Genomic DNA, 27,174 nt, shown 5'->3' on the forward strand with positions numbered 1-27,174 from the left:
CGCCCGCCCACGGACGCCACCCGTCACGCTCCACGCGCCCCCCTCGGACGCTCACCGGTCACGCTCCGAGCCGCCGCCGGACGCTCACCGGTCACGGTCCACGCGCCACTTTTGGACGCTCACCCGTGACGCTCCACGCACCACCTTTGGACGTCCACCCGTGACGCTCCACGCAGCCCGACGCTAATCCGTCACGCTCCATGACACCGGAGGCGCACCCGTCTCGCTCCCCATGGCCTGACACTCTCCCATCATGCTCCACGCGGCCCGCCGCCCACCCGTCATGCTGCACGCGCCGCCCTCGGACGCTGATCCATCCTGCTGCGCACGGCCCGCCGCCCACCCGTCATGCTGCACGCGCCGCCCTCGGACGCTGATCCATCCTGCTGCGCACGGCCCGCCGCCCACCCGTCATGCTCCACGCGCCGCCCTCGGACGCCCACCCGTCACGCTGCACGCGGCCCGCCGCCGCGCTCCTGGGCCGTGGGTCCCCGGGCCCTGCCGAGGGCAAGGCCAGGCGCGGCCCCGCGGTGAGCGCACGCCGCCCGCGGCCCGCCTGAGCGCGCCCTGAGGAGGCCCTCGGCTGGCTCCGGGCTCCGGGGCCCCGACGGCGAAGCCCCGGCGACGCGACGGACGCGAGAGGGACGCCGCCCGGACGGAAGGGCCGCGAGCCCGTCTGCGGGGGAGCGGTGGCCGTGGCGTCCGGGCTCGGGCTCCCCGCTCGGGCGCCGCTGAGGGGGGGCGGGGGGCCGGGCCGCTCGAGGGGAACGCGGGACGGGCGGCTGCTCGCCGGGGGCGGCCTGAGGCGGCGCACGGAGCCCCCCGCCCCCGCCCCCGCCCCGCCAGCGGCCCGCGGGCACCCGGGCCCGTGGCCTCGCCTCCCCGCACTCGCGAGGGGCGCCCCGACGGCCCGTCAGGCGGACGGACTCCCTGTCGCTTCTCTCCGCGCCCGGTGCGCAGCCTCCCGTCAGGCCTTCGTTGTTCTGCATCGGTTCCCATGGTAACGAGTCACCGGCGCAAAGTGTGGCTCCGCTTGGAGCTGTCTGCGCGGTCCTCGATCCTCCGCGGGGACGCCGCAGCCCCCCCCCCCCCCCCGGCCCCGACTCCCTGCACCTCCTGATCCAGGTGTCCGTAGAGGCCAGGACGGAACCTTCGTGGTCGCGCGGCTCCCCCTCCTCCTCCTCCCCGGCCCAAGGGCCACTTACAGGCAACGCGGGGGAGGCGACTGGCGCTCCCCTTCCCATAAAACGTCCTCCGTGTGCCCGAGATGTGCACAGCAGGGAACAAGTGTGCCTCGAATGGGGCCTTAAGTCGGTCTGATTTTAGGACAATGGGGACATTTACACAGACCTCCTCCCAGTGAGTCAAGTGCCAGGTGAGGGGAAGCCAAGGAGCCATCCCGAGAACTGAGCTCCGGGGAAGAGGCGACAGGATGGACACACGCACGGAAACCTGGTAACAGCCCGGGCGATGCAGGATCCGTAGGGAAGAGGCAGGAAACCTGCGGGGCCTGGGGAGCAAAGGGCTTGGGAGTTACCCCGCTGCAGCCAGAGAAGGCCTCCTGCAGACTCGGGCCCAACTCCACCTACAGAAGTGTTTTCCAAGTAATCTCTCCCGTAATAACATCCTGTATCTTATTTTGAGTTCTAGAATCCCACCGTGGCTTGGCAGTGAGCTTTAAGCCTAGCCACCCCAAGTCTCCTATGTCCTCAGTATTGAGAAAAAACAGTCTCCATGCTGAATATGCTTTTTATTCAGTTTTTTTTGAAAAGTTAATGAATTCAGGGGAATGAAGATAGATGTTAGAAATAAAACCATGGGTATCTCTAAGAAAATCATCAAATGTAAATGATTCCTTCTTTGTCGGGTCTTATAAAAATATGGGATACTTAAGCACACTGAAGTTTTAAAGTCACTGGATTATATTGTACAAAGGTATTTTTGGCCCTTTAAAAGGTTATTTTCCTACATGAAGAAAAGCTTTCTTATATAAAAACTTACTGCAACTCAGGTTTTGTGTCTCTGTAGAGAGGCACGTATATAGGTGTTTTTCTTTGTGCACTTGGTTTTTGCACAGGTAAATGAGGTTAAACATTGCCCAGGTATGCAGGTCAACTGACTTCTGTGGTAGCTGGATTAAGGAAAGCTTTTGGTGAATGGACAAAAGAAATCACAGGCTGTTTCTTTGTATCTTTCTCTCTTCCCCTTCCCCAGCACTCTACCAGAGAACATCTCTTATTGAGTCAGGAAATCCTAATTTTTTGGAAAGTCCACAGGAAAACCAAGTTGCAAGTCTCAGGCTGATAAGAACATAAAGCAGTTCCCATGTTTGTTAGGATGGTTAATGTAGTTTCAGAGTATAATGCTGAAATAAATTTTAGACTCCCTACCTGTAGTCTTTCCACTCTTATTGGTCTTGAATGTGGGAAAGGCATCCGTTCAGGGCAGTGAGTGATGTTGAATGTTAAGTTCTACTCCAGGAAATGTGATTTTAGCTTTGATGACGCCTAGTGTCAATGGAATGCAATAAATGTTTTATACTGCGTTACGATGTTTAGGTATTTTCCTTTAACATCCTCAGCTGCATTTTTCTCCTTAAAAACACAAGCCTTACTGTTTTCTTTTGGCAGTGAAGAGAAAGATAATTGATAGGCAGGTAAGCTGTCTCAAATCCGGGCAAGTTGCTCTTCGTACTGTGTACAGAAAGGACTAAATGAAGCTTAAGGACAATGGCACGTGAAGGAGCGACTTTTTCCGAGTTAAAAACTCAGAGGTGAATCTACTAAATTGTTTGTCAGTTTCAAAGGCCATCTCAGATGACCTTATAGAAGTCAGGTTGCAAATGCCGTAGTTGCATTTTTCCCACTTTATAGCCACCCAGGGGCACCCCGCCCACCCAGTTGTACATAAGTAACCCATAATATGAACTATGGTCTCTTTATACTCAAGGAAGAGTTATTAACAACAGCAATTCTAAATAGACAGTGATAGATTTGTGTAATTAGTCTGTAAAGAATGGTAAGTAAACGGATATTAGATACTAGGTTTTAGAATTTTAAGTATCCATGAAAATGATTCTTCCTTCCATTCCTAAACTACTCGACAACCGGTTGCTTCGGATCTTACTTATTTGGGGGAGGGGGATACTGTGTAAAGAAGTTCTAATTCCACCCATTTATATTAATATTTTTCATATGCACACACATACAAATTATTCATTTTCCCTTTGAGATCATGTAAGTCAGTTAGTGAAATATTTCACTCTTCTTTAAGAAAAATTCCTATGCAGTGATGCAACATTGGGCCATGATTTTACTAAGATGAAGACAGTCTCTAGACTCATTCTTTTTCAAAATCTGACTTCACTACCATATGTGCAGCACAACAGTGACATCTTAAGGCCAAGTAACAAGAACTCCTTCAGCCAGAGAAAGAACTTGAATTGGGATATGTTTTCAAAGAAATTTCATTATGTTATCAAGCAGTTTTCAAGTTCACAGTTCGCAACTGCTAGATCTTTATAAATGCTACTTTATGACTTCTTTTGCGGTCTTTGTGAACATTTTAATGTGCACTGGTAAACAGGAACATTTTACATAGACACATTGTATATTAATGCATGCATTTCATTGCATAGTTTATTGATACTCCCCTTGTAAAGCTTTTATGGAAGAAACAAGCCACAGGAGTATAGCAAAAGAGGCTTAATCTTTATAAATTGGGGCCTTTTCTGTCTCTTTGCTAGGCTAGGTGGCTGTATACAAACTCGGGTGGGAGGGGGCAAGAAACACCTCTTAACGTTTAAGGTTTTCTACATGGATGAACTCTAGCCAACTCAAAGCAGATTGCTTACTTTAGTAAAAAATTTTACCATTTTATAAAAAAAAAAAAAATTTAAATCATGACATGTTTAATTGAAATGGCTGTATTGTAATTAATATTTTGAGATAATTGTGATTTTGAGCTTATATAAAAAGTTGTCATTTTTGTATGTGCTAAAAATGTACAATTAACAGTACTTTTTAGTTGAACTACATATTGATGTAAATAAACACTGAATGAAGACATATTTACTACTTTATTAACATAGATTGTGAATGTACTTAATGGAGTTTGTTTTTTTTTGCAGTATAAGACCATAATGACCTTGAAAGCTGCTTCATTTTATGTGCAAAGGAGTCCTATGAATCTATATTTTAAATTTACTGAATCAGTGAAATTAATCACTTTGTCAGTTAATTTGCAAATGCAAGCTGTATTCTCCAGTTTCTTTTATGTATTGACACTAATTGGTAAAGGTGTACAATGTGATTAGAATGCATTTGAAGATGCTTTCTGTACAGATACAAAATACAGGGACTACAATAATGCTGTGCAGTGTATAGCAGAGCCATTTTTCGGCTTTGGTGTACTCAACTTTTTCAGTATTTAAAAACGTGTTTTGAATAACCTAAAAGTCTCTTTATTGTATAAATAATAAAATGTCACCTTATTGTAAAGTGTCTTTTGTTTAATATTGAAGCAGACTGCTTAGTCAGCCACAGAGTTGTAGTATGAAAAGAGAATGTTTCTTTTAAACCAAAAACATAACCATATTATAATCCATATTTGAAAAATGTAATTTTTATTATGAACATGTATTTATCTTTACTAGCAATGATTTTTTTCATAATATAAGCATGCCTCTATGAGCCAAAAGCAAGCTAGCTACCTACCTAACTATATAAATTAATATACATTCTGTTGATTCGTTACTTAATAGAATCACATGGCAAGTTTCATCATGACTGATCAGCCTACCTCTGACATTTTACCTCTGACATTTTTGGTGTAAGTAAAAATATTTCTATTTTATTTTTACTAAATCAAGTTAACCTATAGCAAATTCCCTTTTAGAAAATTTCCACATGGCTAACAAGTTTAGTCTTATGAAGATAAGATGCAAATTTGAAAAGTAAGGCCCTGGAAATAAAAAAGATACACAAGATTGGATTAGAACACACCAACAGATAGATAATGTATACAAATACCTGCTTAGTAATAAGTACTTAAGAAATTTCCAGGATTTCTATGTGATACATGTTATTATTTTCTGTTGCTGATATCTATTGAATTAATAAAATAAGCTCTTCAGCACTTTTAAAAAGAAGAACAAAAGGTATTTCTAAACATACTTCGAGGGAAAAATATGCAGATCCAATCCCTTCAAATTTCTTGAATCCAGAAGTACTAGATCATTGTATGGAAACTAAATACTAAGAAGTCATTAAAAAAAAAAAAAAAAACTTGTCAAATTTTAGATTCAAAACTGTGAGAGCAATTTTAACAACACTCTTCCCTGTTTTCTCTACCAATAACTACATTTCATATAGCATTTCTGTTACATTAGAAATTCTGACAAAATGGTTTCATAAAATGGGAAAAGGCTAAACAAGTAACATTTCAACTAGATTAAAACAAAAACAAGACAGTGAATGTTAATTTAAAACTTATACCAAAACCAATCACATCACAAAAGTCTTATCATGAGTAAGGAAAAGTCTTATTTTTTTTACACCAAAAAACAGTTTGGAATAAAATTCAATTTTATATCTAACAAAAAGGTAGAAATTAGATGGTCATATTCAAATCAATGGTTCACATTTTATGTAACACAAACAGAAATAGGGGGAAATCCCCACTTTTACAAAAATGCTTTATCATTATAAAAATATCAAACGAACTTAAAAATTCACTTTTGAAGAAACTGCTATAAGGAATGAAAGTAAGATAAATCTTATACAAATCATTCAGAATAAATGCATGAACACTGCATGTGGTTATCACCTTTACAAATGCATAATACCTTAGAAAAATGTTATTTATCAATGTAAGAAGTCTAAGAATTAACATGACCAAGATTATAAAATAGCTCCAATTTAAGTAGGAATCCGGTCTCTCAAATATTCCAGAATAGCAGCTGTTCCTTTCATTAATATGGCTGCTCGAGGAACACGGAATGGATTTCCATCTAGTAGTAATGTTCTAAACAAAAAAACAGAATTAAGAATTTTACATTTTCTATTAGGGAGGCTTTTCTTCTAATTTCATTTGCAATTTTATAAATATAATCTGTGTATTTTTTTTCTATTTGTCCCTTTTCAAATCTAAACATTTCAACAGATGTAATTAGAACTACAATAACCCAAACAACATTAATTGAATAATTATTATATGAAAGATATTGTGCTGAGTAATTTATGTTCGCTGGCTCTCTTAATTATAACACATAAATTACTCAGCACAATGCATCATATGTAGACACCATTAAGGAAACAGAAATTCAGAGAAGACAGTTATGTCCAAGATCATACAGCCATTAAACAGAAGAGCTGTGACATGAATCACCATTTTATAATCCATCCTCTTCTCAATCTTACGATGAGAACTACATGGCTGAATTCTATTTACACATTACAACGAGCACACTCGTCAGCATACCAAGGACTATAATGTAACCAATATATCCGCCCTTGACCCTGGGAAACCAGGACACATGCCTGCACTCTACCTCCCTTGACCAGATACACACACAAAATCTATTTACATGTTCTGGCTGATTTGTTTTTTTTATATAATTAATGAAATAAATGATAAGATAAAGAGACTTTTAATTTTCAGCAACTGAAGTATTTGTGTAAACAAAAGCCAAAGGATTCATACCCCATTGTACAGTAGATCTAAATTATATCTTCAAAATTTGAATGGGCTGTGACAATTCTTTTAAAGACTGATTATCTTAATTTATAAAAAGGAATTAATTACAGCCAGTTTTCTCATTATTCACAGGCTCCATATTGTGCTAATTTGCCTACCACTAAAATTTATTAGTAACCCCAAAATCAGTACACATGGCACTTTCGAGGTCATTTTTGGATATGCACAACAGCACCAAAAAATCTGAGTCCATCAATAGGCACATTCTCAGCTGAGGTCAAATAAGGTGATGCTGTCCCTTCTTGTGTCAGTTCTCATACTGTAATCAACTGTCCTTTCTGTGATCTACTTAGGAGTGCAACATTTTTTGCATTTTTGTACTTTGTGTTGGTGAGTTTGCTGTTTAATACGCCCCACAAGTGTGGTGGCTCAAGTGTTGTCTACTTTTCCTAAACACATGAAGGGTGTCGTGTGCCTTACAGAGAAGATAAATATACCAGAGAAGCTTCATTCGGGCGTGAATTATAGTGTGGTCTGGCCATAGTTAAAATATTAATGAATAATAGTAAATACAGAAACACACACAAAAACAAGGTTCTATATTGACTCGTTCATGAAAATGTGACTAGAGGCTCCAAAGAGCCTAAGTCTATAATTCCCCTAGCAGTAATGGTTCAGTACTCATTAATTTGGTGTTCACTTTATAAGATGCAATTACTGTAAATAACAAGAACCAACTGTATTTGCCTCTTACTGTTCACGAATATTGAGGTACCGAAACAGCTGCCAGTGCCCCCCGGTAAAGTAAAATATGCCAAACCATCATATACAGTTTTCAGTAATTAAACTACTTCTGACACATTCTGCTTAAGTACTTGGCTTTCTGTTGACATGTCAAACTCTCTTTAATTCACTTAACAAGCACTTATTGGGTGCTCACTGTGTTCTAGGCACTGGGACAACTCTCTTCTAAAGGAGGAAAAAGAAATGGTATAAATGAGTCCATAAAAGGCAGGATAGAAAATCAGAGGGAGGGACTAACTCTGCTTGGAGAAGAGGGAAGGTTTTTCAAAGATGATATTTAGGTTGATTACTGATAAAAGCAGGGTAGAGGCATTTAAGGCTCAAGTAACAACAAACACAGAATAAGAAAGGCCATGCTGGGCTTGAAATAAATGGTCAAAGTCTGTAATCAGATTTTGAAAAACCTTATATACATAACTGGGGAGTTTATATTTCCCTGACATTTTTTATGCAGTGGAGTTTCGAGTTATACACACACAGTGATGACAAAAGGATCAGAAAACCATCAGTTCCTATGTTTACACATAGATTATGCCATAATAAACAAAGCTAAAAATACACATTTTTGGTAAAACTTGAAAAATGGAATTGGGATCCTGTTATTTTTAACACATTAAATTGTTTACCTCAACTTTCCTGGGAGTACCTCAACAAGACAAAAACAACTTACAAACTGATCAAATAAACGGTAAACCTTGGCGTAATGGTGTGGTTACCTTAAGTTCACACAATTACCAAGCTCTGGTGGAATTTGTAGGAGGTCATTATTTTGAAGGTCCAATGTGATCAGATTTTCCATTGCCTTCATTTTCTGAGGGTCCACAGATCCAACTTGGTTGTTACTAATCAAAATTGTTTCAAGTGTGGGAATGTGATACAGAACGTCAGGTAGTATTTTGAACCTATTAAAATATGAACAGAATCAAGGCAAAATCATTCCTTCAAATAAATGATCTTAAGTTTGATACCATGATGTAGTTTTCTTCAGTGTAATTTATTTTGTATCTGGTTTAAGTCCTCTATTCAAATTTTCAAGAAAATGAATGGATTCTGGAAACCATGAAACATATGTTAAGTGGACAGACTTTGTAACACTTTGTATTTATTGTGCAAATCCAACCAAAGTTTAAATTCTCCTATGTTTTTCTTTTCACATTTATGAAACAAGAAAATCCTCCCAAGAGCCTCTATACAAAGATCTCCATGTAGGTATTCTTACTTGGTTTGCTTTTACTTCTTATGAAATGGAATTACTACCAATATATTAAGTAGATATTAGAGATTTATATTTTGCTCCAATGGAAGCTTCCAAAATACGCGCACCTTTGGTTCTTGAAAAGATCACAAACTAACACTGACTGCTGCTTGCTCATCTAAAGCACTACTGTAGATGTCACAAAAAAAGAAGGCAAGGCTCAGAGCAACATTATTAAGGATCTCTTGGGGGACAGTGGCTAGCAAGGTTTCAGTGTGAGATAAACTGTGGCATGGACTAGAAAAGACAAGGGATGGGCTGAAGGAGAGTTTAATAGCTGTGGCCTTTTTACTTCCCCATACTGCCCTTTTGTCTTGTTGCCTTGATGTGAAAGCAAGCAAGCAAGCGAGCAATGGCAAGCATAAACTCAAGATGGCTCTGAAGTTCCAGCGGGACTGGAGAGTTAGTACCTAGGAGTACGGAGGGACCAAACTGCCCCAAAGCAGTCCTCCCTCTTCTTTCTCAGCAATGCCTGAACAAGGGAATCTAAATAGATGTAGTTCACCTGTTAACACAGAAGTTAGCTTCTGCCATCTTCCCAAAGACATCACATGAAAATGTTTTTGACAGCTCAATAGACAATAGAGAACTGATAGTTCAGGTCACAAAGATTAGCAAATTATCTGAGAAGCACATTATATTTTTAAATACTGATATAACCTACAACATGAGAAAGCATGAGCAATAATGAAGCAGACAGAACAAAAATTTAAATAGGCAGTATTTTAGACACATCACTGTGCCTTAGCTCCCTCAACTGCAGATGAGGAATAATAACAATTGTACTAAACTTATTGTTATAAGGGCTGAATGTTTAAGCTGGAATGCAGTAAGTACATGTTAGTTATTAATATTTAGATTATTGCCAGAATCAGCTTACATCATAGGAAACAAACAGCCTAGTTGTTAAGAGCCCAAGCACTGGAGGCAAGCCACCTGAGCTCTAACCCCGGATCTATAATTTACTATTTTTGTGAACCTTAGCAAAGCATAAATATCTAATATTTACTTAATTATACTGCCAGTAATTCTGTTTCATTAGAAATAAAAGTGAACTAAGGAAGAATACCTATGTGGAGACATTTTATAGAAAAGCTTAGGAGAAAAAAAAAAAAAAAAAAGAAAAGCTTAGGAGGATTCCCTTAACTTCTAATCCTTGATTTTTAAATGAACAGGACAGATTCACAGTGAGAGAAACCTCTACCTTTTGTGAGGAGTCAATGAGATAATATATGCCCTTAGTCCTGTGACAGCAGATAATAAGCTCCCAATAAGTATCAGCTACTCTTAATTATTAGCAGTATCTTTACAGTGTTTGCAGAAAATCTATTAGTTGGCGTATAAAGCTCTGAAAGGACTCGCTCCCGCTTACATGACCAACTTGGCTTATTATTTCTACTCCTCTACCCCCTCACTTGAGGGTCCGAGCCATATCAAACTGCTGGAAGTGTCCCAAACACACCATGTTCCCATTCATTTGTGCCTTAGTGCCCATCATGTGCTCCGCCTGGGAAGCCTGATCCCTGTGTGTCTGGCTGACGTCTAATTTTTAGGTCTTGGCTTCAATGCTGTCTCCTCTACCTTTGGCCAATCTCAGGAAACACCTTTTCCTAGGCACTGCATTTTCACTATAGCAATTATAATTATTTATTTACATCTGTCTTCCTACTAGGTTACAAGTTTCTTAAAATTGTTAAAAGGAAAAGTCTACTAGACATCAGCTGTGAAAATTCTAAGAAAGCAGTATCACTTTCAATTCTAACTAGAATAAGGTGAAAATAAACCTGAATATTTAAATAAACACACGAGGCCTTTTGATTGGACTCTTTGAGGTGTATTCTCTAAGACCTATAAATTCTCCACATAAATATCCTTAGTCATAGATTAGTCTGTTCTCTCACCTGTTAAAGGAAAGGTTAATTGTTTGTAATCTTATCAGCGATTCCATTTCTTCAGGCAAAGAATTTAAAAAATTGTTCCTAAATTGGAAAGAAAAAGATGATTTATGAAGTCTGAAAATTTGTACAAGTTTAATTTATAATTAACGTGTTGACCAGACATAAAACTACATAGCTTGGTTTGTTAGTCCTTAATCCAATCGCATTAAGGCTGAGTCCTGAGAATTGTGAATCAGTCAGCTGGCTCAGGTATTTGATTAGTGTGCCAAATCCTAATACCAATACACAACCAATTGATAAAGCAACCAAATCTTTAATAATACACTTAATGGGGCAAATACTGCAAACTAATCACTTCCCTCCTTCGAACTAATCTCAGCAGTACTTCTTACAGATAGGGCAGCCATGGAGAGATCATGCCTGTAAATACCGTATTATTTGATGCCACAAATATCTGATTGATGTTTAACATATATATCTTACATACAGACATGAAATTCTAAGCAGAACTGTAAAATTTTATGAAAAAACAAAAAACAAGAAAGTGATGAGATTCTGTATACCTAGAAATTTGGAGCTCTCTACTCCATAGGTATTAAGCAAGTCCATTTCTACTAAGTTTAGAATTTCAATTTGTACAATGCTAATGTGAAATATTTTTAAGAATCTTATAATCAAGGATGGCAGTAAACGGAATCTCATTTACTGTTAGAAGGATCTGGGAATAATGTTAAAAGGAAGGTTAACAACAAGAAGAAGGATTCTAGGCTCTATATAATTACTAATAATAGAAAATATTTGTGAGAAAATTATATCCAACTAGATGGCTACCTATTACAATGGAGTCATTTTCTCTAAATTTCTTTGGGTTCAGAAGTCAAGCCTATATATTGTCATACTTTCTACACCTATGTTCTTTTTCCTTTTCTTCAGTTACTGTCTCTAATAACTTGTACTGAATAATGTACTGCTGGTTTCTACCCTTTTCCAAGAGTCTTATATAGCTACTGATATCAGATATAAAAGCGTACATTAGTCACTTAATTAGAAACCTGAAGGTATAGACAATGGCATACACATAACACGCTCTAAGAATGGGACAAAAATAAAGAGAGCAGTAACGAGTACATGAATTTATTCTCTCTGCTCCATTAATGCTGAACACTACAAAATGGTTTTACACAGCTTTGCCAGTGTAATTGCCACACCAAAACAGAGGCAATTCGACATTTAATAGGAGCAGAGTATTAGATTTGCTTTAATCCCATAAGCCAAAAAAAGTCTCTACAAGCAGAATAAATCCTTAAACAGAAAAAACTTAGCTTATTCTTATTTACCTATTGTTTGAGCAGAGCAGAGGAGTTACAGCTTAAATAAACTAAAAGCGCACCTCGTAACAACATACGAGTAGGAAGTGTAGATAATGAAGTAATAGTATACAAATAAAGACTTAAAGCCCAGGGGAACCTGGGTGGCTCAGTGGTTGAGCATCTGCCTTTGGCTCAGGTCATGATCCCAGGTCCTGGGATCGAGTCTCGCATCGGGCTCCCGCAGGGAGGCATGCTTCTCCCTCTGCCTGGGTCTCTGCCTCTCTCTGCGTGTCTCTCATGAATAAATAACATATTTAAAAAAAAAATCTGAAAGCCCAAACAAATAAATATTTGACTATCTACCTCTTAGTCATTTATTTTTACTAATCCTCAAAGAACTGTAGCAATTCCGATCCTGTCACTTCAACTTAGGACATATTTAAATTAAACTTCCTATTACCTCCACAGAGCCTTAAATAGTTTGTTTTCTTTTCTTTTGTTGCCACTCATGGTGGTCTTTTCTTTCTTTCTGGTCTTGAATGTTTACTATACTTTGAAACCAAATAGGTTTTCTTCTTAAGATTTTATTAATTTGAAAGGGAAAGAGAGTGAAAGAGCAAAAGAGAGAAAAGAGAGAAAAGAGAGAAGAAAAGAGAAAGAAAAGAAAAGAAAAGAAAAGAAAAAAGAAAAGAAAGAAAGGAAAAGAAAAAAGAAAAGAAAGAAAAGGGAGGGAAGGAGGGCCCGAGCACAAGCAGGGAGGGGCAGAGGGAGAGGAAGAAGCAGACACCCCACTGAACAGAGGGCCCGGCCCAATGCAGGATCAATCCCAGGATTCTGGGATCATAACCTGAGCTGAAGGCAGCCACTTAACTGAGTCCCCAAGAGCCCCCAAATAGGTTCTTATTTTAAGGGAAGCCAGGCTAGCTGCTGTGCCAACATAGGATTTTGAGTTTTATGCCATTTACTTTCAGAAAAGGAACAACTGGAAACAAACACTTCCATGGGCTATTTGTAATTTTAAGCATAAATTTAAAGAATGTGTTAATATTTTTGTAATATTTTAAATAATTATTTCTTACTTAACTTATAAATTGCCTAAAATGATATATGTTTGATTAAAATATTTCCTAAATGCCTAATTTTAGATTTGTCCAAAAATGTTTATTAATAAACTAAAGAGCAATTTCCACACGTACTCAGGAAATACGAGGGAAAGAACAGATGTTAGGCTAAACTCAAAGACAAGTTATAATGAAAAAAAGTGAAGCAACAGCATCAATAAATACCTGAGATCTAAAAAAGTCAATTTCTGAAGCATACATAATTCCAAGGATATAAAAGAAAGCTTATTAAAACTGAGATTGACATCAGAAACCATTTCCTTCAGTTCCACAATCCTGAAACAAAAACAATTTTAAAATGTTAGCTCTTGAATTTACTGTCAGAACTTCAAAACTCCAAGGAGATCACAGGAGGAAAAATCCTATATTATTTTTGCTAAAATTAAGATTTCCTGTAACTTTTACTTTTCTCACTAAAATTTCAATCAGTTTGGATGTGTATTCTGTAACATAGTAGTTTTCTTTTAAGACTGCATAATATAATATTCTGAGTACCTCACAATGATTTTTAACTATGATACATCAAACTTTTTAAAGTATAAGATTTTTTTTTGTTCAAATTAACGTTATATTGATCATGACTACAAGAAAATATTAAGTTAATTCCGAGGTTTGGTAAGTGTCATGACTAAATAACTTAAGTCAAAGACGTAAAGAGAAAGACTTAAACACTTCTAAGCAAGCCTAACCAACCTTAGTAATTTTAAAGCACGCTATTAACTCTAAGAAATGTTAGATATGATTTGCCAACAAATGAAACTACATGAAAGAAAGTATATCAACTGCTGTGCTAAAGAAAGATGAGTTTGGATAGGTAACTGATAAAACCTTTTTGGGAAGTTTTTGCGTATATGTACTGAGGTAATTCTGGAAATCTGATCTAAAGAAATAGTATGTTTTGTTTTATTCATTGCCATAATTAACCACCTTATAGTACTAGATAATTTAGATTTTAGAAGTATTGTTTATAACAGAGGAAAACACTTATAAAGAAACCAGTTAAGATAGAAATGGTATAGGTAATTCTAAATGGGAAATAGCTTGAAGTAAAACATGCCATGAACAGAATAAATCAATGATGGGACTAAAAATGATCTGTCCCTTCATTTTGTCCAAAATTTTATGAATAAGTATTATTTTCACAACCAGGAAATTATATAGTGAAAAGTATGCTTGGGAAATAAGTGATGAAGGTGATGCGTTTTAACTCCTTCCACCTCCATTCCCAGTTTTGACCCAGGATTCCCCAGGCAGACTTATACTAACTGAGGACAAATCTAACTGCTCAGTTCTTCTGTCCAGTACCCAGAGCCCTTTAAAGAAGAGAGAAGTAGATGGACTAGATCTCCTTCTGCTATGGAATTTCAAAGTTAATTGACTTTTAAGATACATTTTCCAAAGTATGCTCTGCAAAATAGAAAGCAAGTTAGTCTTTTTTAAAAATTTTAACATCTAAACAATATTTTTGACAGTCAGACTGTTATTTTCCCAATCATCTTTTTTTTTCTTTTTAAGTACTTAAGGGCTAAGCACCAATTAAGTACTTTGTGTGGATCATGTCATTTAATTTAATTCTTATAAAATAGCTACTTTCTTTATTTCATAGGTAGGGAAACTAAGAGCAGCTAGTTAGCCTGTCCAAAGCCACACAACTCCCAGATCTGGGATTCAGATACATGCAACTGACTCCACTGTCCAAGTTCTTTATCATCACCCTATCCTGTTTCTCACGCTGTTGTTTTAATTGCAAGGTTATTTGTCAACTCTCTTTGGGTATATAGTTTACTACGAGATAACAATCATTTTAAAAGTTCAATATTATACTAATTTTCTCTCATAACCTAAAGATTTTGCTATAACTAATTTTAACAAAGACATACTGAACAGTACAAGTACAATGCCCGTGACTTGTAATATTTGATAGTGAAGTATTCTTTTCTGCGAAGAAAATATTGACAGAATTAATTGTTTTTTATTACTTTTACAGTCAGTGAAAAAAAATTCAGTGGCTTCGCAATTCATTAGCATAAAGCCCAAAATGAAAATTCCTATTAATCCACACGGCCCTGGCTTTGGATTGTGTCTTAAAACTTTTCCACTAATAATTCTAACACCCATTTTCCATGTTTAAACTATAAATGAAAAAGAAACCAAATTTAAAAAAATATACCTCTCAGAACTAATGTTAATATGTCTCAGAGAATACTTAGGTGAATTTTGCTAAATCCCTCAAGTATCAATAATAAGAAAAATTCTACATATACTTCTACTAGAAAACTATGAAAAAATAATTATTCTTGCAACTGAGATGCAAACACACCAGAGGAAGAGTCACAACTTAATAGAAATGACATCATGAACAACTCTCACCTTTTAGGAATTTCACATAGCTGATTCTTACTGAAGTTAACGGAAGTGATAATGTTGCTTTTTACTGCATCAAATACTTCATCAGGAATTAAAGTTGTTTGTTTATCACTAAATGAAAAATGGTTTTAAAATGCATCATTCTTAGCAGTCAGAAAGATATGATTATCACTTTTCACTTTTAAAGGGCCTTAAAGATTTTATAAGAGTTTTCAAGGCAGCAAAGCAGTTGCTTATGAAGAACATTTTGAAACTCTGTAAAGAATGTCACAAAAACCTACAAACTCACAAAATACTAACCATGAAGAATTTAGACACCATATCATATCGCAATACACTGTATCATGCCTTTTGAGCATTCACATACTCAGTGTGAATAAAAACATGTATCTTCAGAGTCTAAGATGTTTAGAAATCATATAGTAAATAGTAATTAGGAAGTGGATTCTTCTACCTCAGAATAAAACTAAATCTGTAATTTTAAAACTGTTGTCATCCCTTTTCTAACAGGGACCATCTGTCAACTTTATGTAGCTATGTAATAATTAACTGCAAGGTAATACTCATTTTTAAAAGTTAAGCATTATCAACATTATACTAAATTGTTTCTCATCACCTAAGCCAATTTCTCTCTGCTTCAGCATGTGACAAGGTAGACAGGGTAGTGGCCTTAGACTAAACTATTCCTGGTTTTTTACCATTAAGGAGCTTCTTAAAAATTCACTTTCTCTTAACCTCAGTTCTGTGAAATTAGAATCTGAAGAGTTATTCATTGTTATATGGGCCAGATCTTTCGCAAATGCAAATGTAAATAAATTTCCTTTTCAATAAGATTTTCAATAAAGTATACATTTAATATTAAATAAAAATATAATAGTACTCTGACATTTGCAGATTTAACAATGTTGATGCTATAATTAGCCCTACATTCTTCTTTTATAATGTTTATGCCTAATACATCATCCACTGAAAAATATTAATGGGATGCCAAACTAATGACTATACAAAGAAGAAACAATTATTACATATAACATCCAATATAGAGAAACCTGTAAGAAAGGCATTGTAATACAGATAGGTAAAAAGACACCCTAAATTCAGTTTTTATAGCCTCTACTGCTGTAGGGCCCTATTTTTTATTGTGCAGATGAAGCATTTTTACTTTTTCAATCAGAAACGCTCAAGTCATGGGAAACTGATTTATTGTAATCAAACACTGCAGATTCACACTCTTGAAAAAAATTAGTTGAAGGCATTTAGGCCTTGAGATTGAGAATTCATTTATATTTTAATGGAATACTCCTTTCCAGTTAAAGTCTCTGAGGAAAATAAATTACAATAAATTCAGAATCAAAAAATGTAATAAGATGCATGGTCTTCAGTGCTATCTTTATAACACTTCTGTGGTATCTGTGACTTTAAAAAGTGGGAATGGTTATCAAATACCATTTGATATTGGTACAAATACAATTGTATCAATATTACTTTATAGATTCTTTGGAAGATTAAAAGCAACAGCATATGTAAAATACCTGCCTAGCATAGAACAGGAACTCAATAAATGATATCCAGGGTTGAAGGAATAAAGGGTGAGAAAAAAAAATTCTAAGGCAGAAATTAAGTCTGTCTTATCATCAGTGTATTGTGACACCTAGCATAGGATTTAAAACGTAGCAGGTTCCAAAAATGTCTACTGAATAAGTAAGTATGTTATGTGGAAGAAAAGACATGCTATATGTTATGCTATGAGAAAAGAGGGATGCAAATATTAAGTATGGAAGACTCTCTTGTGTTACAAAGAAGGAAGTAGGCTTAAGCAGTGATTTCTATATACAATGAAGAATGTCAGACGAGAGGTGGAAACAATGTAAATGAAACAACAGATCTGAAATGGAAACTGTATCTTAACTGCTGAGAAGGTGGTTCCTACTGACACATTAAGACTGAATAATCTGAAGACTGAATAACTCAATAAATCTGGTCACCTGACTTGAACTTGGAACTTCAATCTGTATCCTTTTGTATTTTCATTATAATATCCAGACATGAGCTAATCACAGTAGAAGCTTTGACAGTATTGGTTACTTCTATCATTGTTGCCTTGGGCAGTACTGAAAGAGTACCTAACAATCTTTGCATAGGTATCTTCTTTTCGGAATCAAATACACGTCCATAAAATAAACATTTTTAGGTTTCTGTCTCAACTTTTATACCAATACTGCAATTGTTCCAGGTTTAATACATATGTACTAGAGCATATTATTATGGCTTATCATTTGGCTTATACGTATTAATGCTTTGCCTGCTTTAGGTCTACATTAACTAAATAATACTAATTTCTTATTTACTAATAGAGACCTTCCCAATATAAAATCCTCTCTTGGGACGCCTGGGTGGCTCAGCAGTTGAGCATCTACCTTTGGCCCAGGGAGGGATCCTGGGGTCGGTCCTGGGATGGAGTCCCGCGTCAGGCTCCCTGCAGGGAGCCTGCTTCTCCCTCTGCCTGTGTCTCTGCCTTCTCTCTGTGTCTCTCATAAGTAAATAAATAAAATCTTTAAAATAAATAAATAAACAAAAATAAAATCCTCTCTTGAGGTTGGTTACTGAGTCAAAAAATTACATTACCAGCCAATACTGTCATTCTTTTTTATAATCATAAAATGTTCTTTATTATAAAAATGTCAATATTAATAATCATTTATCTCTAAAGCATAATAAACACAAATCACTGAAGAAATGGTCATTTAAGTTCACTGTACTTTTAATATGCTCTTATCTCATCACTGTTTCTGCAATTGCTATTATTCTAAATACCAATACACTCTGATGAATTCTTCCTCACCAACTTTCCTTTCATCTGAAGGATTATTTTTCAAAATTTCCTATTATGTTCTGCAGTGTTTAAGAAAATTACATACCGGGAATCCCTGGGTTGCTCGGTGGTTTGGTGCCTGCCTTTGGCCCAGGGCCTGATCCTGGAGACCCCGGATCAAGTCCCACATCAGGCTCCCTGCATGGAACCTGCTTCTCCCTCTGCCCGTGTCTCTGCCTCTCTCTTTGTGTCTTTCATGAATAAATAAATAAAATTAAAAAAAAAATAAAAGAAAATTACATACCTATAGTCTAATATTTTTAATGTGATGATAGCATGTACATTGACTCTGGATTCACTTGGTAGTGTCATGGCAGTCTCAACAACAGAATCACTTTGGTTAGGTCCATCATCTGGCAAGAGAAAAGTTACATGAAAACAATATTTATACTATAAAGTCACTTCTAAATTCCTGAAAATAGTAAAAATGTACACATGACTTCTAGATATTATTGGTGAGAATGTCTTTAGTCATATACTTTATTTCTAATAACTCAAATCTACATCTAGAACTTATTATTTAATTAATAGAAAATAGGTAAAATTACTATAATATGGCTTCAAAATCTTCTAATAAATCCTATCCTAAGAAAATTTAGGAGTAGAAAATAACCTTCAAAGAATAACTACAATCTCTCAGAAGAAACAATGATACTAATCCTTCCTCTTAAGAAAAATAATATGGAGGGGCGCTTGGGTAGCTAAGTCAGTTAAGCATCTGCCTCCTGCTCAGGTCATGACTTCAGAGTTCTAGGATCAAGCCCCTCGTCCAGCTCTTGCTTCTCTCTATCCTCTCTGCTCATGTTCTCTCTTGCTGTCTCTGTTGCTATCTATATATCTCTCTCTCTCTCAAATAAATAAATAAAATCTTTAAAAAAAGAGAGAAGAAAAATAATATGGTCTATTAGAAGGAATTTGTTAACAAAGGAAAAGTATTACTTCCCACAAATGTCTACCAAATAGGCATATTTCAGGACACCTGCAAGAGATTTCAAGCCATCTGAACAGAAGTAAAATATGACTATTAATTTTCTACAGTGAAAAAAATGAAATAGTCCTAGCATTCATCATAAGTTAAAAGCAGAGAGCACACCAAAAGAACATAAAACAAATAGTAGTACCCCTTGTCTTGCTTCAGCCCCATAGGCATTTATTTATTTGTTTGTTTTTTAAAGATTTTAATTATTCATTAATTCAAGAGAGACACAGAAAGACAGGCAGAGGGAGAAGCAGCCTCCTCACAGGGAGCCCGATGTGGGACTAGATCTCTGGACCCTGCGATCACACCGAGCCAAAGGCAGACACTCAACCACTAAGCCCCCCCAGGTTTTCCTCCAGTAGGCTTTTATTGAACATTTGTTGAATACTGTGAAGTATATTTCTCTTGCATGGAGCTCACTAATTACTCACTAATCAATAATCATTAAGCTAGTATTTCTTATGCAAACATCATATGGATATTTTATTTATAGAAGTAGCATAGAATAAAAGACCGTATCAAATAAAAATAAAAGACACCAAGATATCTATCAGTATTAAGTAATGCTTTAGTATTTAGAAGTACCCTAGCAGTTTGGTTATGTCACTTTAAAGAATATGAAATATATATTGCCAATTTAGATCAGGAGATAGGCAATATTAAATCACAACAAAACCTAGCATTATTTTTTAAACATATGTGTATATGAGTATGACAACATACTGAGACATACTAAGAGTATTCTCAACATTTTCAAAGAGCTAATTTTAATAATCAGCATCAGAAAGAATGTAAAGAGGGAACTTATCATGCCTTGGGAGGGAACTATGCGAGAGATTTTCTCTTTATTATATATCCTTGTATACTGGTTGAATTTTTTTTTTTTTTTGCCATGTGCATTTACCAACCTTTTAATTAAAAAACCTAAGATGGCAATATTCCCTAAACTGATCTACAGATTCAATGTAATCCCTATCAGAATCCCAGCTGACTTTATTGTAGAAATCAATAAACTGATTCCAAAACTCATATGGGACTGAAAAAATGCAGAATAGCTAAAACAATCCTGAGAAAAAAGAATAGATGATTTACACTTACCGATTTCAAAACTTACTACAAATCGATGATAATCAAGAGATTGTGGTACAAGCACAGGACAGACATACAGATCAACAGAATAAAATTGAGTCCAGAATGAACCCTGTATCAACTGATTTTCAATAAAAATGACAAAACCATTCAATGAGGAGAGAAAAGTAGTCTCAAGAAATGGTGCAAAGAAACTGGACAGAAGAACTAAATTGGACCCTTATGTCATGCTATATATAAAAATTAACTCAAAATGGATGAAGTTCTTAAATGTAAGAGCAAAAATATAAAACTCTTAGAAGAAAATATAGGAACCAATTTTCATAAAGTAGGTTTTTGCAAAGGATTTTTAGACATGAAACCAAAAGCATAAGCAGAAAAGAAGAAAAAAAACCTGACTTCATCAAAATTAAAAAAAAAAAAGACTTCTATGTTTCAACAGACACCATCAAGAAATGAAAAACAAACTCACAAAGGGATAGAAAATATTTGTAAATCATCTGACAAGACACTTATATCTGTACTATATAAAGAACTACTATAACTGAATAATAAAAAGATTCAATAAATTAAAAATTGGGCAAAAGGTCTGAAAAGGCATTTCTCTAAAAATGTACCAATGGCCAATAAGCACACAAAAAGATGCTCAACATCATTAGTCATCAGGGAAATATGCAAGAATCCCAGAGTGAGGTGCCAGTTCACACCTACCTGGGTATCTAGAATCAGAAAGTCAGAAAACAAGTGTTGGTGAGGATATAAAATCATACAATGCTGGTAAGAATGGAAACTGGTGCAGCTGCTTTGTAAAATAGTCTGGCAGTTCCTCAAATGACTAAACATAAATTTACCACTGACCCAGCAATTTCACTCCTAGATATACACACAAGAGAAATGAAAACACAAGCTCCCACTGTAAATAAGTGTTTATCACACCATTATCCATAATAGCTAAAAAGTATGAAAATTCTCACTGAGATGATGAAAATTTTCTAAAATTGACAACTTTATTCCCACAAATTTGGTAATCTAGATGAAATGGACCAATTGCTTGGAAGACACAATCTGCCAAAACTCACAAAAAAAGAAACATAGAAGCTGAATACACCTATATCTAATAAAAGAAATTAAATGAATATTTAATGACCTTCCAAAACAGAAAGCCAGGTCCAGATGGGTTCACTGGTGATTTAAGGAAGAAATTTTATCAATTTTTATAATCTCTTTGAGAAGACAGAGGCAGAAGGAATACTTCCTAACTTATTCTGGGGCCAACAATGACCTAAAACCAAAAGCAGACAAAGATATTACAAGAAAAGAACTAGAAAGCACTATATCTCATGAACATACATGCAAAATTCCTCAACAAAATATGAGCAAATTTAATATTAAAAAGTATTTTTTAAATTATACACTGTGACTAAGTGGTATTTAACCCAGGATTTTAAGTCTAGTTCAACATTCAAAAATCAATGTAATGCTTCACGTCAATAGGCTAAAAACCAAAAAAAAATATGTGACATGGGCAGCCTGGGTGGCTCAGCAGTTTAGTGCTGCCTTCGGCTCAGGGCGTGATCCTGGCGTCCTGGGATCGAGTCCCACCATCAGGCTCCCTGCTTGGAATCTGCTTCTCCCTCTGCTGTCTCTGCCTCTCTCTCTCTGTCTCTCATGAATAAATAAAACCTTTAAAAAAAAATGTGACAACTGCCAACGCTCCTTTATGATAAAAATTCTCAGTAAACGAGGAATAGAGGGGAACTTTCTCAACTTACCGAGAAGTATCTACACAAACTCTACAACTCACGTCATATTTAATGGTGAGAAACTTGAACCCTTTCCCTAAGATGAAGTATGAGGTAAGGATGCCCCTCTCACCACTCCTGAACATCATACTGAAATGTCCTTGATACTGCAATTCAGTAAGGAAATGATACTAAAAGTACACAAATTGGGAAGGAAGACATAAAATAGCCTTTGTTCACAGATGGCATGATCATAGGCAGAAAATCCAAAAGATGGGACAAGCAAAACCTCCTGAAACTAGTAAGTGATTACGCAGTAAGGTTGCAGGATAGAATGTTCATATATAAAAGTATATTGCTTTCCTTTATATCGATAAGTAGAATCTAAAATTAAAAACACAATAGTAATTACATTAGCATCCCCCCCAAATGAAATGCTTATATATAAATATGACAAAATATGTATAAGAACTCTATGAGGACAATTAGAAACTCTGATGAATGAAATCAAAGAATTAAATAAATGGAGAGTTATTCCATATTCATGGATAAAAGGTCTCAATATTGTCACGAAGTCCCTTCTTCCCTACTTGATATATTCAATGCAATCCCAATCAAAATCCCAGCAAGTAATTTGGGGATAGTGACAAACTGATTCTAAAGTTTATATAAAGCAAAGATTCAAAATCGCAAATGCAATATTGATGGAGAAGAACAAAGTGGGAGGATTGACACTATGCAACTTGAAGACTTACTATAAAGCCACTGTAATCGAGACAGTAAAAAACTGACAAAAGAATAAAACAAAGAGCCCATAAAAGACTACCTAAATACAGTCAACTCATCTTTGACAAAGGAACAAAGGCAATAAATACAGTGGAATAAAGAGGGTCTTTTCCACAAATGGTGCTGGAAACATCAGGAGATCCACATGCAAAAAAGAATAGATATATTCATAATTGCCAAAACATGCAACCAGCCAACATACCCTTTAGTAGGGTGAATAGATAAATTGTAGTACATCCAGACAATAGATTATTCAGTGCTAAAAAAATGAGCTATCAAGTCATGAAAAGCATGGAGGACACTTAAATGCATACTACATGGTGAAAGAACCCAATCTGGACGATTCTAATTACATGACATTCTGGAAAAGGCAAAACTATGGAGATGAGAAAAAGATTAATGGCTTCCACAGATGGGCTGATAAAGGGGATAATAGGATAAACAGACTGATCACAGATTTTTATGGCAGTGAAAACACTTTGTATGATTATTACAATGGTGAATAAATTCCCAAACCCAAAGAATATACTACACCAAGAGTGAAGTCCAACATAGCTATGATTTGGGATGTGATGATGTGTCAATGTAGGTTCATTCTTGGGAAAAAAAATATACCATTCAGGTAAGTGATGTTTATAAATGAAGGAGGCTATGGATGTGTGGGGGCAGAGGATATATGGGAAATATCTCAATTTCATTGTATAGCTAAAACTACTCTAAAAACATTAAGTCTTTAAAAATTGTTTTGGGGTAGCCCGGGTGGCTCAGCAGTTTTGTGCCACCTTCAGCCCAGGTTGTGATCCTGGAGACCCAGGATTGAGTCCCGCATCGGGCTCCCTGCATGGAGCCTGCTTCTCCCTCTGCCTGTGTCTCTGCCTCTCTCTCTCTTTCATTAATAAATAAAATATTTTTTAAAAATTGTTTTGATTATTTCGCTATGACTTCTAACTGATTCATATCAGAATAATTAATAAAAATTAATTTCTGGAGGAGAAAGCATACCTGGAAAAGAAATGAAATGCCTTGATTGGCAGGAAATAAGAGTCTTAGAAAATTTTAATTTATTTGAAGACCACAGTTGTAAATGGAAATTGCTGAAGTATACAATTATTAATTTAACATATACTGACTGCCAATATGGTGCTAAGCTAGGCTGTGCATAACCAGAGTTGTGAGCTAAATTAACATTTGCTTAGGTTAGCCACTAAGTTGTAGACTGTTTGTTATACACCAATACATTAGTATAGCTGACTTTTTAAATATACTCGTGTATCCTACAATGACACACATAAAATAAAAATTGGGATATAGCACAATTTATTGAGGCATTAAAAATTAAATGTACAGTATCAGTTTCTCTTTTGATGCATATTCATGCTAAATTAACATATCCTGAAAAATGTGTTTTATCTTTATTCTTGTCAGAACTTAGCAAAACTATGTATGAAGCAAGTATTCAAATAGTTGTTAATATGCCTCCTAGTCAACAGAATTCATATACTATACCATATCATAAAAGTCAAGTTTTGCTCTTTTTTCAAAGTTAAAGCACTAGGATGTTTATTGAATCTTTTATTTTCCAACTGACATACTATAACACAAATCAAAGAAATTAAAGATAAAGCATTACTGTGAAATTAAGGATTTTTTTATGATTTCAGCATATTTATGGCCTGTATGGATTCAGCATTAAAACCACCTGTCAGGGACCATTTCCTCTAATTTATACTCACAATACATGTAAATTTATATACTATTAGCTTTTCGCTGTCTTTCATACTATCCTTCAAAATACAGGAAAAAAATAGAAAAGTACCTTTAATCTTGCTTCGCAGATATTTTAGGACTTCTTGGGTTCCTTTCTGAAAAGGTGGAGAGAAGACATATATTCATCAAGACATACCTTGTAGTTTCATAGATCAAAATGTATGTTTGAATTTCAAATTTAAAGACCAGAACTGAATTCTAAATATGCTTACATTTATAATTTCTCTTCGTATGGTTCTCAAAGGATTTCCTTCTAGCGCCAGAAATTTCAAAGGGAGTTTTCCCAATGAACAGGGTAGACTACAAAAAGATTAAAATGATTTCAGGGTTAACATGAAGAGTTAAGTATAATTCAACCGAATAGTTGAGTATAAAACTAACAACATATGACCAACTATATATCTTATAATAGTGTCAAAGAGAGTCCAAGAAACATAGGCCATAAGTATTTCCTTTTCAGATAAATGCTGAACATGTAAAAGAAAAAAGAGATCTGTTTTGAAACTGTCATACTGTGATTGCTAAAAAAAAGTATGAGCTACAAAACATTTGCTAAATAAAAATTGTAAAAAGTAAATTTGAATAAATCAGTGATTCAAGACAGCCATATTCAAGGATACTAAATGTTCTGATTTTGTTCAAGTAACCAAATGAAATTCGTCCCTAATAATCTATTATTATTTCCCACTCACAAAACCATTCGTACCCACAAAAACTGTACTCACCCCACAATCACCAATTTATATTTTTAATAAGATTATAATCAAATTGATCCTGCTCCTAATCTTTCAGTAGCTCCTCGTTTCTTCATGAAGGAAAACTGACTCTTCAGAGGCATTTTAAGGACTTATTCCACATGGCTTCAACTTACCTTTCAAGCCCTAATTCCTCACCATCTCCCTAAATGTCCCCTACTAAACAGGTTAACTCAATTCCTTGCAGTTCTCTAAATATACCCCTACAATTTCCTGAACTTTCAAAGTTTTCTTCATGCTTAAGTTTTGTCCCACCAAGTGAATCACTGTGACACCTTATGTGTGCACTTAAAAATCACAGTCATCCCTGAAAGATCATATGGTGGATTAGAGCAAGGCAGGATCCTGAAAGTGAGTGTGCTCTTAAATTTTGTGCTATAAGAACGTAACTTGCCTCACCCTAGTCCCAGTCCCATCCAGCAGCTAAGAATGTTTCTTCTTCTACAAAGGCTGCCAACTCCTTTCAATAAATTGCTGATTCCTATGTTTCCTTTAAGCCCTCAAAGCATTTTGTATCTCTTCCATGGCTTCACATTCATTTAATAAATTCAACAAATATTTATCAAGCACTTTCTATCTACCCAGACATTGATCTAGGAGTCAGAGCTAGAGCAGTAAACATAAAAATCCTGATTTCTCAGTTTCTGTTCTGAGTGAATCAGAGTAACTTATAAATATACCTGATTCTATCAGTACTTTAAGCTTGCTGCCAAGGATCAAATCTAACCATTCTTTGTAGGTCTGCATATGATACTTGTCCAATAAATATTTAGTGAATTTAGAAAAAAAAATCTCTACATATTTTTTGCAAATATTTATTAATATTAACAAATGAATTATAAGCAAATGCAGGCATGATTTCTTATTCATTTGATCTTTAAACTTACCTACTAATATCATTGTTGCTTAGGTCAAGCCTTTCCAAAGACTGTAGTAGTGTAATTTCATCTGGAACAGATCTTAACTTATTATCCCGCAGGTCTAGCACAAGGATAGAATTCAGATGCTTAAGATGTTCTGGCCCTAATATTTCAATCTGGTTTTCACCTACATGTAATTCCTACAAAACCAAAGATCAATCATATGTATTCCTGTATTCAATTTTATATTAGATATTAAAAATAAAATTGAAATCTTAATTTCAAATCACTGAAAAACATGGAAAAAACATAAGTTTCTAACTAATTCAGGTGCTTAAGCTTGCAATTACAAGTAAGCTATCTTATAGCTAAAAATGTAAAAATAGAACATGTTCAAGGATTTTCTGATAATTAAAAAAAATTAAAGATTTAATCTGCCAGGAAGTTCAAAGTTTACAAACCAAAGCACAGAAATGATTTAGTAATTACAGTTATAGAATTAATAAAAATACAAATCCAAGAACCATGCTGATAAAAATTTTAAAGTTTTAAAAACAAGTTGGAATAAGCATAAGAAATTATAATTAGTTTGTTGTTATTCAACATTTTAATTAGTAATCATTTTTTTAAGGTTTATTTCAGAGAGACTAAGAGAAAAAGTGCATGAACGGGTCGGAGGCAGAAGAGAGAATCTCCAGCCAACTCCATGCTCGGCAGGGAGCCCGACATGGGGTTTAATCTCACAACCCTGAGGATCATGATGTGAGCTGAAACCCAGAGTCAGACACTTAACCAACTAAGTCACTTGGGTGCTCCTCATTAGTGATTATTAAATATAGTGATTTCCCATTAACAGAATCTATAATTATCAGA

General features: G+C 36.0%; 1 protein-coding gene and 2 long non-coding RNA genes across 7 annotated transcripts in view; 1 reads left to right on the forward strand and 2 right to left on the reverse strand.

Moving 5' to 3' along the window:
• LOC140637771 (uncharacterized) overlaps positions 1 to 326 on the reverse strand; it is an 81,314-nt gene extending 80,988 nt beyond the window's left edge. The window contains exon 1 of the long non-coding RNA XR_012034802.1: positions 56 to 326. This is a non-coding gene — a long non-coding RNA (uncharacterized lncRNA). The remainder of the gene's footprint in view (positions 1 to 55) is intronic.
• Positions 327 to 1,013: 687 nt separating this feature from the next.
• On the forward strand, positions 1,014 to 7,396 carry LOC140637770 (uncharacterized). Its single transcript, XR_012034801.1, has 2 exons — positions 1,014 to 2,773; positions 4,130 to 7,396. It is a non-coding gene; the product is annotated as an uncharacterized lncRNA (long non-coding RNA).
• LRRC40 (leucine rich repeat containing 40) overlaps positions 4,608 to 27,174 on the reverse strand; it is a 48,132-nt gene continuing 25,565 nt past the window's right edge. For 4 of the 5 annotated variants that reach the window (XM_072834040.1, XM_072834041.1, XM_072834043.1 and 1 more), the window contains 9 exons: positions 26,329 to 26,501; positions 24,899 to 24,986; positions 24,736 to 24,781; positions 18,568 to 18,676; positions 15,455 to 15,562; positions 13,250 to 13,360; positions 10,657 to 10,734; positions 8,217 to 8,402; positions 4,608 to 6,024 (listed from right to left, as the gene is read on the reverse strand). In XM_072834040.1, the coding sequence (XP_072690141.1) occupies positions 5,919 to 6,024; positions 8,217 to 8,402; positions 10,657 to 10,734; positions 13,250 to 13,360; positions 15,455 to 15,562; positions 18,568 to 18,676; positions 24,736 to 24,781; positions 24,899 to 24,986; positions 26,329 to 26,501 (1,005 nt within the window). In that variant the 3' untranslated portion in view covers positions 4,608 to 5,918. The remainder of the gene's footprint in view (positions 6,025 to 8,216; positions 8,403 to 10,656; positions 10,735 to 13,249; positions 13,361 to 15,454; positions 15,563 to 18,567; positions 18,677 to 24,735; positions 24,782 to 24,898; positions 24,987 to 26,328; positions 26,502 to 27,174) is intronic. The other variant, XM_072834042.1, reaches the window with a different exon arrangement.

Source organism: Canis lupus, chromosome 8 (assembly GCF_048164855.1).
Source record: "Canis lupus baileyi chromosome 8, mCanLup2.hap1, whole genome shotgun sequence".
Taxonomy (NCBI): Eukaryota; Metazoa; Chordata; class Mammalia; order Carnivora; family Canidae; genus Canis; species Canis lupus.